Source organism: Metarhizium album (genome assembly GCF_000804445.1).
Source record: "Metarhizium album ARSEF 1941 chromosome Unknown scaffold_42, whole genome shotgun sequence".
In the NCBI taxonomy this organism is placed as follows: domain Eukaryota; kingdom Fungi; phylum Ascomycota; class Sordariomycetes; order Hypocreales; family Clavicipitaceae; genus Metarhizium; species Metarhizium album.
In genome coordinates, this window is record NW_024467616.1 from 15,924 (window position 1) to 26,777 (window position 10,854).

General features: G+C 46.6%; 3 protein-coding genes across 3 annotated transcripts; all 3 read right to left on the reverse strand.

Annotated features, from left to right (window-relative positions):
- Positions 1-1,997: 1,997 nt before the first annotated feature.
- MAM_08059 (Ser/Thr protein phosphatase family protein) lies at positions 1,998-2,715 on the reverse strand (the record flags this gene model as incomplete). The annotated part of the gene is made up of 2 exons (XM_040826857.1): positions 1,998-2,170; positions 2,232-2,715. The coding sequence occupies 2 exons, from the start codon at positions 2,713-2,715 to the stop codon at positions 1,998-2,000; spliced, it is 657 nt and encodes a 218-aa protein (XP_040675116.1).
- Positions 2,716-4,243: 1,528 nt separating this feature from the next.
- MAM_08060 (UDP-glucose,sterol transferase) lies at positions 4,244-7,487 on the reverse strand (the record flags this gene model as incomplete). Its single annotated transcript, XM_040826858.1, has 3 exons — positions 4,244-4,747; positions 4,862-5,974; positions 6,018-7,487. 3 exons carry the CDS (start codon positions 7,485-7,487, stop codon positions 4,244-4,246), a joined length of 3,087 nt encoding a protein of 1,028 aa, XP_040675117.1.
- A 773-nt stretch (positions 7,488-8,260) lies between these two features.
- Positions 8,261-8,932, reverse strand: MAM_08061 (Oxoglutarate/iron-dependent oxygenase; the record flags this gene model as incomplete). Its single annotated transcript, XM_040826859.1, has 1 exon — positions 8,261-8,932. The coding sequence occupies one exon, from the start codon at positions 8,930-8,932 to the stop codon at positions 8,261-8,263; it is 672 nt and encodes a 223-aa protein (XP_040675118.1).
- Between the last annotated feature and the right edge of the window lie 1,922 nt (positions 8,933-10,854).

Below are 10,854 nucleotides of genomic sequence, written 5' to 3' on the forward strand. Positions count from 1 at the left end.
AATAAAGAGCTTCTTCTTTCCCTCTTTTCTCTCCTTAAGTTTATAGTTAATACTAGTAATACTTACATGCAGTAGCCTGTAAGGCTAGTCCTTAACAGTTAATAAAGCTTTATTAAGCCTTAAGTAAAGATATATATAAAGTATATCTTTTATACTATATATTAACTAGTAATTATAAAGCTATAATACTTTACTATAGACTTTAAGTTATACTACTTAGAGAAGAAACTTTATAATTAATATAATAGAAACTAAACTCTTTTAGTAAGTAGTTAGCTTTAAAATAAAAATATATTAATAATAAGTATTAATAAAGTTAATATAAACTAAAGGTAAAAAAGTAAAGAAGCTTATACTTAATAAAGTATACTTTAGAATTTTATAAAGAGCTAGAAATAAAGGTTAATAAACTTAAGTTTATTAATTAATACTTATTAAGAAGAAAATAATAAAAATAAGTAGTATAAAGTTGCTAAACTATTTATAAAGTAGAGGTATATTAAGTATATACTATATAATAAGCCTTTATAATAAGACTTTTATTAAAAATATAGTACTATATAATAAACTATATACTTACTATATAAATAAACTAAATACTAAGGTTAAATAAAACTAATTTAGAAATAAATATAATGCTTTTTTTTATCTTTATTTTAGTTAATAAACTTAAGTTTATTAATTAATACTTATTAAGAAGAAAATAATAAAAATAAGTAGTATAAAGTTGCTAAACTATTTATAAAGTAGAGGTATATTAAGTATATACTATATATAAAAAATATAAAGTAAAGATATATAGTTACTAAAGAGATTAGTACTATATATTAGTTTTTACTATATAGTAGTAATATAAATAAACTTATTAAAAAAAGAGTATATAATAAACTTAAGCTATAAGCTTAAGTAGATATAAAGCACTATATTAGTACTTTATTAAATATACTTTAAATATATATTAAACTTATATATATATAATAAGCAGAAAAGAAGAAATAAAGAGCTTCTTCTTTCTCTCTATTCTCTCCTTAAGTTTATAGTTAATACTAGTAATGCTTACACGCAGTCGCTTGTAAGGCTAGTCTATAACAAGCTCTAGTTATAGCAAGAAGACTAGGTATTTATAATTCCTAAAGTTTCTGCAGAGTTAGTTTTAGCGTAGCTATCAGGGGACGAATTACAATAGATGCCTAGGCGAGCACTTAGCTCAGAAATACATCTTTTAAGATAGCCGTAGGCATTGTATAAGACTTTAGTATAAGAGCTGTTATCTTGCTAAGTGAATAGAAATAGAAGGCGTGTTTTACGACAGTCCCTTATTTCTAGAAAGCCGCTTTACATTAACAGGAGGCAAAAAGAAGCGTATAGGACTACTCAGCCCCGCTAAAACTTCTCAGAATACTGTTGTCCAGTGAGTTAGATCCCTCCTAATTAGGCTTGGGTACTGAGATCGCTGTGCGGGGGAGTAGAATTGCACTGCTAGCAGGGATGGGAGCAACTATTTTAAAAGTAATACATTTCTACGCCCTAAACTAGAAATGCTGTGTTCTTCATTGCAGTAATTTAATATACAAATTGCTGCAAAAAGAGGTTCCTCCTCTTATATCTATAGCTATTGTGTTTAATTTCCTCTCAGTCTAAGCTTAGTGTTTCTAGCTTTGCAGACTAGATATTTCACGGAGAAATAGCCTACGCAGCTCTGAGCATAAGAATTTGCCTGCGGGAAGATCGTGTTGTGTTGTTTGGCTTCAATGTCAGATAGGTTATCGGGCCCTAAAGTGAGGGCATTATTAACATTAACAAATTATCTCTCTTAAATTAACATTAAAATATTATATTTACTGCCCAGGGCTTATTATTTTCCTTCTCTCTGTGTCTCATAATAGCTGCGTTTACTAGCAGAGTTATTCCCTTATTTGCTGCTGCCGGCGCGATAGTCCCAATATTTAGTACACCTTCCCTCTCGACAGCTTCAACGTCCGTAATAGTTGTTGTTTTTAAATGAAACGTTGCCATCTGTACGCCGTGTCCTTCATGTATATGTCCAAAGCAGTGCATCTTGGGCTTAACCCTCGTGATTGCTTCCCACAGTCGTGGACATCCAAGATGTTGCTGTTGGCCGTTTTCATGTCTCCCACCAAGGTCGAGTCGGTAAGCTGGCCCCGCTCCACTGTTATTTGATGTTGGAAATGGGGGCCGAGGAGGCCCATGCGTCACTATAATATCGATACCTTCATCATCTGGGATTCTCCTCCCTGTCCCATTGAACCGGTCCTCCTCTGGGCTATAGCCAAAGGCATAGCCACTAAAGGCCGGCGTATACTGCGACGCATAGACTTTGAAGCTACGCCCGTCATGGAGGGCAATCTCGTGAGTACCCTCGTCTAGAAAGCGTACGCCACAGCGGGTATACTCGTCCAATGTGAATAACGCCCGGGCACGTACTGGTTCGTCCTTATCATCATCGCTGTCTAGGTTTTCATCCCACCACTCGGGATCCAGGGATACATCGTGGTTGCCTGGAATAACAAGTTTAATCTCAGCTGGGCAGGCTGCAAGAGAGTCAAGGGCGCGGCGGTAATTGGACAGGCCACCGATCATAGTGAGGTCACCGCAGTGGATAACTACGTCGACGGCAGGTAGGGACGCTGCGACTGGAAATGCATGGTCGTGCGTATCGGAAAGAACAAGGAAGCGGATCTGCTGCTGCGTCATAGTGGCCGGGCTGGTTGTAGTTGTAAAATTTAAGATTTCTGACAGTTGTATAGAAAAAGAAAGAAAAAGCTGTGAGAAATATGTAAGAAAGAGCACTAGAGTAATTTAGCGGATTAAAACCTAGGTTGAATTGTAGGGCTTAGATTCACAATTTGAAATATAGAAATAGCGGGTCGTGCTATTCACGCTACTAACTAACCCTATTAATCCGCGCTGACCCCTACTCGGATTCTAGGTTAGGCAGTCCTTGACTCCTTGCCCTTCCTATTACTACCCTCCTTATTAATTACATGGGACTTGCCCTTGACTGTGTCTCGCATCTTGCGGTACGTTTTCGTTGCGTGGTGTAGAAGTAGGGTAGCTAAGGCACTAACTAGGATGACCGCCCACCTCGCGGCTTTCTTGTGCAGTGCCAATGTACTCATCGCGGCTCTGGTCATGCTCCCCAACATTGACCACTACCCCAGCATAGCGCACCAGGATTGCATTGAGGATTAGCCGGCACATACGGCTATTTCCATCTCGAAATAGGTAGATATTGATAAATCGGTCGCAGTATTTGGCGCTTAGAGCAGTTAGAGTATAATTCTAAAATAAAGTAGTAATAAAAGAGCACTATACTTGAAATTACTAAAGTAAGCTTACTAACTTACTTTTTTTAATAGCTTTATAGTACTTTATTTTATATTAAGATAAAAATACTTAACTTTAGTAAAGGCTTTATTAGTAATATAATTAATACTACTACTACTAGCTAGATAGAGAGTAGAGAAACCAGAGCTATCGCTAAACTAGACTTTATAAATAAAGTAAATAGTTTTAATAGCTTATTTTATAAGTAAATAAAGATTATTATTATTTTTAGACAGAGCATAATAAGAGTATACGTCTGCTACACTACAATTATGCACTAGTCGCCTTGCTAGAGGTTGAGGGGGCCAGAAAGAGGGCAAGGGAGGCGGGCGAAATATCAAGCCGTCCGACAGGCCATGGAGAATTGTGAGCAGGAGTGGTAATCCGCGTGCAACTTTAGTCCTTGAGTCTTCACATCGGGAAGGAGCCGAGAAAGACCTCCGGCCTCCGGTGCATCTCGTGGTACTTTGGCGATTTTTACTCCCCAGGCGGTCATTTGTCTGGGAAGGGCTCAAGTCTGGAGACAAGCCCAAAGTTGAATATACCAAGGCAGTCCCAAGCTTGTATAAGGTCAGAGGGTCATTCTCCTTACCATCAAGTTCACAATGGGAAGCATGTACAGGTCGTACTTGTCAACATTTATCGTCAGAACCATAGTTGGACTTGAGTTCTATAGTCATGTCGTCGACAAACTAGTCATCCGTCAGCAAGACTACGCGCCTATATTCAAGGGGAAGGCGTGACATTTAATTCCCGTACCATTGAAGCAATCCACTCTCGAGCCCGCCGGAGACGGTCTGGCTGGAAGAGAAAGGTCCTCCCGGCAAAACGTCTAGACCGTCAACGTTCGAGATATCGACCGTCTTGCGGGTGTCTAGTCCCGGTAGTTTTCCTTCTATCTTTTACTACCCCTGGTCCCCTTCTTCAGCGTCATTGGATCCTGTGGTTTATAGTTCCAGTCCTTGAGCCCCATCATGACCTCGTCGAGGCTCTTGCCAGACTTCAATTCATCCAAGCAAGTTTGCGCCCTGTCGACGCTTACGAAAAACAAGCCCGTGTCAAGTGACACCTTGTCAAGCTGGCCGGCAATGCCCCTCTTGTCCTCGTCATCGGAAATATCCCGCGCCAATTGTTGCATCGTCTGCCATCCCGCCAGCACCTGGTCCCGTGCCGACCTTCTCTCCTTCTCATCCATAGACTGGACGTCGCGTTGGCCCTGCGCAATGCGAGCGCGTCTTATGAATATCTGCGGGCTCCGTCGGCGCTGCACCTGCTTCAACACGCCTTGCATGCTATAGCCAACTGGTCCGACGACGGCTGATATCGACTTCAAGACTAGCCCGCTCATGCCCATAGCCGTTCCTTTTAGGAAGCCGACTGCACCCTCGTTTTTCGCGCCCTAAATTAGAAGGGAAATGACACCACTGAAACCGTCGTATAGGCCATGCACAAACTCCCTCCGCGACGCAACCAGCCCGGAGCGGATGCCCGTGACTCGCGTCGGCCGACGAACCGTGTCATCACCGTAGAGTCTAGGCGCATTGTGAAAACCTTGCGCAAGAGCAACAACAAGGCCAGTCGGAGCCCTCGCAATGGCTAGCAACGTCTGACCAAGACTCTTGCATATGTCAGTGGCATACTGGTCCGGTCCTGGTACGTGGCGAGGTGATTCCTGGTCAACCCTGTTGTTCTGCGTCTTTACCGGCGGCATTTCGATGGCCTTTTCATTGACCTGCTCGCCCGTGGCCTCGTCACCGGCCTTGGTTCTTTTCTCCCTGATTGTCCTCACGTGGTGCCGCACCCGCTGCTTTGCCGTCCTCCCAAGGCGAATCGGAGCACTTCCGACGCCGCCAAATATGTCTCGCAGAGAATTCTTGAGCGACTCGGCCACGGCTGTCACGGGCTCACCCGGACCTTCAAAGTCGTTCCATTCCGTGTGGCGTAGGAGTCGTACGTTTTTCCAACAAAGCTGACCGCTCTCGACGAGCATTTGGGCTGCCACTGCGCCAAGTCTGATGTGTGTGCCCTTCACCTTCCAGATGGCAGCCTGTGCCTGGAATATAGAGCAGCTGAGAGTCGGAGGGCCGTAGAGCCTCAAGTGCTTGTTGAAGGAGGCGACTGTATTCCTGGCGCCGTCTCCTTCTTCACGAATCGACGCAGCAATCTTCTCTGCGGCGAATTTCGCTTCATCAGTAAGCAGATACTTGATGCCCTCAGCTAGCTTCTGAGACGTCAAATGCTTGAAAGGCACGGGCTCAGGCCCGGCGCCAGACTTGCCCACCATACTACCCCAGAAATACTGGTCGCCGAAAAAAGGAACAATCATGGTAGGGAGTCCGCATTTCAGACCAATCGCGGTTGTGCCAGCGCCACCGTGGTGTACACAGCCCCTAATCTTGGGGAACAGCCAATCGTGGGGTGTGTTGTCAAGCATCAAGATGTTGTCGGGGAGCTTGACGCCATCTCGGCCGAGGCCGCCCCATCCTCGTGACACCAGGGCTCTCACCCCAGCGGTTTCTATTGCATCAAAAATGAGATCCGTAAATCGCTCTGCGTCGTCCACTACAATCGAGCCAAATCCGATATATATGGGAGGTTCTCCTGCATCGAGAAAGTCGACCAAATCCTTCGGAGGTTGGAAAGAAGAAGCGAGGTCAAGGAAGACAAACCCAGATACATCGATTTCCTCCGCCCCAATCCTCTGGCTTTGGCACCAAAGCCGGTGACCACAGGTACGTATATGGTACACGCATGCGGTACGTCGCGCACGGCGCCCACAGGGTAGACACAGGATCTAGAGCAAGGGTATTGACACGGAAATTATTGACTAGGTCTCCAAGGCCTTGCCAAGTCATAATCTCTACAAGTGGATATGAGATGAAATTAGTGTAGCCCTGGTCGACATTGGACTTCTTGATGCTGGCCAGCGGATGCGGAAAAGCCTGCGTTGGTGTGTAAGGGAAGGTGAAAACCAAATGAAGAGGAACACCCAGAGCTTCGGCGCAGTGGATGTGGGCAAAGCTAGGGGGGTTGGCGATGATGGCATCTGCAATGAAGACGTTCCTTCCTTCCATTGTCTTGGACTTGAGATCCGTCGTTTCATCTTCTGTGGCGTGGATGCAGGCCCTCCAAAAGCCATCAAACATTACAGCCATTGCGGCACGCCGTCTTCCGATTTCACCAGCCTTGACGGTCTCGAGAGTAGGAATCATGCCTGGGTTCTTTACCATGAAGGCCATGAGCTCTGAAGGGTCTCCACCGACAGAGAAGAACTCCAGGCCAGAGTCCTTTTCAACAAGCTCCCGAAAGGTCGGGTGAGTGGCGATGCGGACGCGGTGTCCAAACTCGTCCTTGATGTACTTGCCAATTCGGAGGAATGGCTGAACATCGCCACGAGACCCGACCACCATGACTACAATGTTGAGGCGCGGTTGCGTTGCAGTAGCCGCCGAGCATATGGCGTTTGATGATGCGCCAGCCGTCTTCCTCTTGGGCCGCATGCTGTGGGCAACAGCCCCAAGAGCATTTGCCACGTAACCAGTGTGTGCAGTCTCGTGAATGGTAATGCGCAATCGACCGTCATTCCTTGTCCGCGCGGTGCTTTTAGAGCGCTCACTGCGCCCTAAAACCCTTCTCATTACACTGCTTCTGGTTGCTTCGGCAGCTGCATCTTTGACGCCTACTTTTCCGGCATGGTCCGCAGACCTTGTCTGACGCTGGTCGGTCGCGCCATGATCGAGAAAGTCATGCTCGGACGACGAGTCGTATTCATCGGCGTTTCGAGCCAGTTGTCCCATGAATGGTATCCATGCTCTGCTCGGAATCGATTCAGCCCTCTCCCTCGTATCCGCGCCAGTGGTCGTCTGCCATCTCTCGAGTGCTGAACATGTAGGAGCAGAAGTCGCATGACCAGACGGGAATGGCGTGGATTTGTTCCTCAAAGCACTGCTGGCCCTGGGTCGCGAGGGTATATTGAGCTTTCCCGGAAAGCTCCCGGTCGGTGGACTCGCAGTGGCATTGTTCCGAGGCAGAGGCTCGTGGGTTTGCATGTCACTAGTCACGGCTGCTTCGTCAGACCATTCGAGATGCGGCGACGCCTCGTGTTGCATTGTGTTGGACTTTGGATCTGTGCGTTCCATTGCGCGCATGCAGTCCCTGTCAGGGCAGCGAATGCAAGGTGGAAAAAAGGAACTGAGAAGTAGAAGCCAGACGCCGAGGGGAAGGATACCTAGGACCTTGCCCAATTCGATGCAATTGAAGGCAATTGAAGGTGAGACAGCGGTTAGATGCAGGGTCGAGATGTCGTCACATGGCACGTGGTGCGGAGTGCAGCTTTGACATCTAGAGTTGACGTGCGTCAACCAAATTCAAAAAGAAAAAAAATCGGTCTTGACGAAAAAAGGCGCACCGACGTGATGTAATGCTTCACAACTCGCATAAATCCAGCACCTTCCTATTTCTACCTAGGTACTTCGTTAGCAAAGGGGAGTACATCGAATTTTCATGGCCAAGACCTACCCTACAACTCATGTTCTTGACAAAACAACAAACTCCCTTTCTCCGCGAGAAATAAGGCTCCTCAGCGCCACATAAATGCATCCAAGTCGGCAACAAGTTGACAAACTATCCGAAGGGCATCTGGTGATCCAGGCAGAGTCGCCTCGTTGAAACCCGTCAGACACGCAGCAAGTGCAATACCGTCACCTGCATGGCCAGGAAACTTGTCCCGTCTGGCTTCAATGAATCCTCAGCTGGGCTGCCCGAAGGAGCTGGTTGTGACTCGTCGGTGTTGGCAAGCTGCAAATTTTAGATGGGATTTGCCGGTGACGGGCCGTTGTTGTCGCTGTCAAGGGATGAGTAGATAAATACATGCTTCCACGCCAAGTTCACGGTCGGTGGTCGGAGAGGCGATTCACGGCTCCTTGTCCTCAGTGTCAGTGCTCGGCTTCTGCCATCTGTATGCTCTTGCGATGCCCCGTCGGCTTTGTGCAGTATCGCACAGCTTCTCGTTCCCGCATTCACATGTAGCTTCTTCTCGCAGCCACCGGTATGTGATGCTCCACCGGTCTTGCCTCGGTCGTATTGTTCCATCGGCCAGTGTGTCCGTCTTGCGAGCTCTGATACCATGGGTCCAGTGCAATCTTGAATCACCGCTCAGCTTCAGCAGGCTTCTCGGCGGCAGGTCTACTTCAACCTTGTCACCTGACTCGCCGTTGCGGAACTGCATGCATACTGCCGAGCCCAGCGACAACGAATAGAGCTGATCGTATGCGCTATGTGTGTCGACATGAGGCGGGATACCAGCCCCCGGAGGATAGTGCTGTAGGCAAACCTGGTCGGGTTGCCTGTCCTCTCTTTGAGGCAGGACTGGAACGAGCCAGTCAGGAAAGGCTCTGAAGGGGATGTCATGGTCAATGCCGAATGTCTTATAGCTGAATGTGTAACCGAAATGAAGAGACCGTCGGCCGGGCAACGTTGGCCATTCGAGATGAGCGAAGACTTTCAGTAGTTCACACTCCGCTTCTGGTGAAATAAAGTCCTGTTGCATCAGAAGACCTGAAGGCACGGTAAAAAGTTCCCTCATGATGGGCTACAAGACCCCAATCACAAACAGTTTTCCTTCGTCATGGATTGACCTTCATGCGTCGAAAAGTCGACCGCGCCTCTAGGCTCCGGTCAGGAAAAAATTCCTCCAATCCAGATGATTATGTAAGCTTTTCATGACTCTAGCTTCCCACATTTTGATCAAATATGGTATTAAGTCCGTGGAATGGACAGTTTCAAATTGGAAATAGGTATCCTTCTTCGATCGCATACATTCTACGTGAAAGTTAACTCCGGAGCTGAATTGTGCCGCCCACGGTTGTCATGTGACTTACGCGCGACGTTATTATGGTGTTCAAAGGGAATTTGCCTTTGAACATTCAGCCAGAACTTCAAAGGAGTGTCTTCCCAGTATAGGCATTAAGAGCAATGGGAAAACAAGTGAGATTCACGCTAAAGTCTTTCAATACAGTTAAATTGAGTTATTGCGTAAGGCGCTCCTACTACAGCCCTCGTCCTAGTCACTGACTGTGATCATAAATGGGGAAACAGGACATTCAGTAGTCCAGAGCTTTTCGAGCTTGACTTGCTGGTTTATTACTATATCCTCGCCCCAAGTCGGTAGTTCACATTGAATGAACGTCTCTAGTCAATAAGAATCAGTGAAAGAGATGAATTTGATCTTCTCGAATGTCGACATCTATATGCCGAGGACTACAGTCCCATAGAGCTGCCTAAAGATCCATCGCCAGAGCATTCGCTTGGTGTCGATATAACGGAGGTATGCGAGTCGTCATCAAAACTACGCAACACTTACAAATCATAAACTGATATATGACTGATTTGCAGATTGTGGTATGCCAAAAGGGAGATCTCGGGCACGAAAACCAGAGCGGTAATGACAATATAGTTGTGTGCGGCCGGCGAGAAACCCGCTTGCTACCACCCGGCCCTATTTGGCGCTTTTCGTGGCACTCGAGACGGCCCTGGAGTTAGGTCTATTCCAGCCTAGACATTTGGAATACCGTAGATTCTCGCGAATAAAATAAGACCTACACGCCGTCTTTTACTGCCGCCAGCGGTAGTAAGTATGTTTCTAAACCTAGGAGGAGTCCTCTATTCGCATTCTTTTAGGTCATCGAGTTCAAGACGTGATATCCAACGGTGCCTTGGGTTTATTCCCTCCGGGAGTTATCAGCATTTATCTCAGTTGGTTGCAAAAATCATCCTTGAGTTCTAGAACTACACTGTTGTGCACAAGGATAGCATAGCACCTTGCACGGCTCGGAAAAGTCCAACCTTCGGCTTTTAAGGTAACGTGTTCGTTGACCTGGCTTTTGCATATACCACAGTCTGTCCAGGAGCTCGCTTTAACACCGTTACTGGTACTCAAGTACTAGGTTGGGAATTGCGGGCTATTCTACAATCGCAAGACGGCATGCAGCGAGTGGCTACCTGTCAGGGCTCCTTGGTGCTGATATTGGGGCGGAGCAGGGCAAGCCAGTCATGCCGCACTAGGTAATCAGAAACTCGCGATCTTGGTATGCTACGCGCAAGATTTGTAATCTTCACCCGATGACGGAGTCGGGCGCCCTATCGCGCCAAGCCATGTTTCGGTATTAACTCTACTGGTGTGAAGCACGAGTCAATGTCTGTCACGCCCCTTTATCAAAGCGAAGCCCACAAGCTCATGATTCGCCATGAATCATGAATGGGACTCCATCTAAATCTTGCGAGCGAAACTGCCCCAATCCTTGAACCTTGGCTGCACTGTGAATCAGCGAAGATGCTCCGGTGGCGTTGGAGAAAAGTAGCTTATGACCCTGACTTATTGAACCTACCTACAACTCCCGTGACATACTTCATAATTACTAGTTGATTAAGGGAATTGCTACACGGGCATGACACTTTGGCTACACGGGCATGACTCTTACACGGGCATGACTTTTACCACTTCTGATT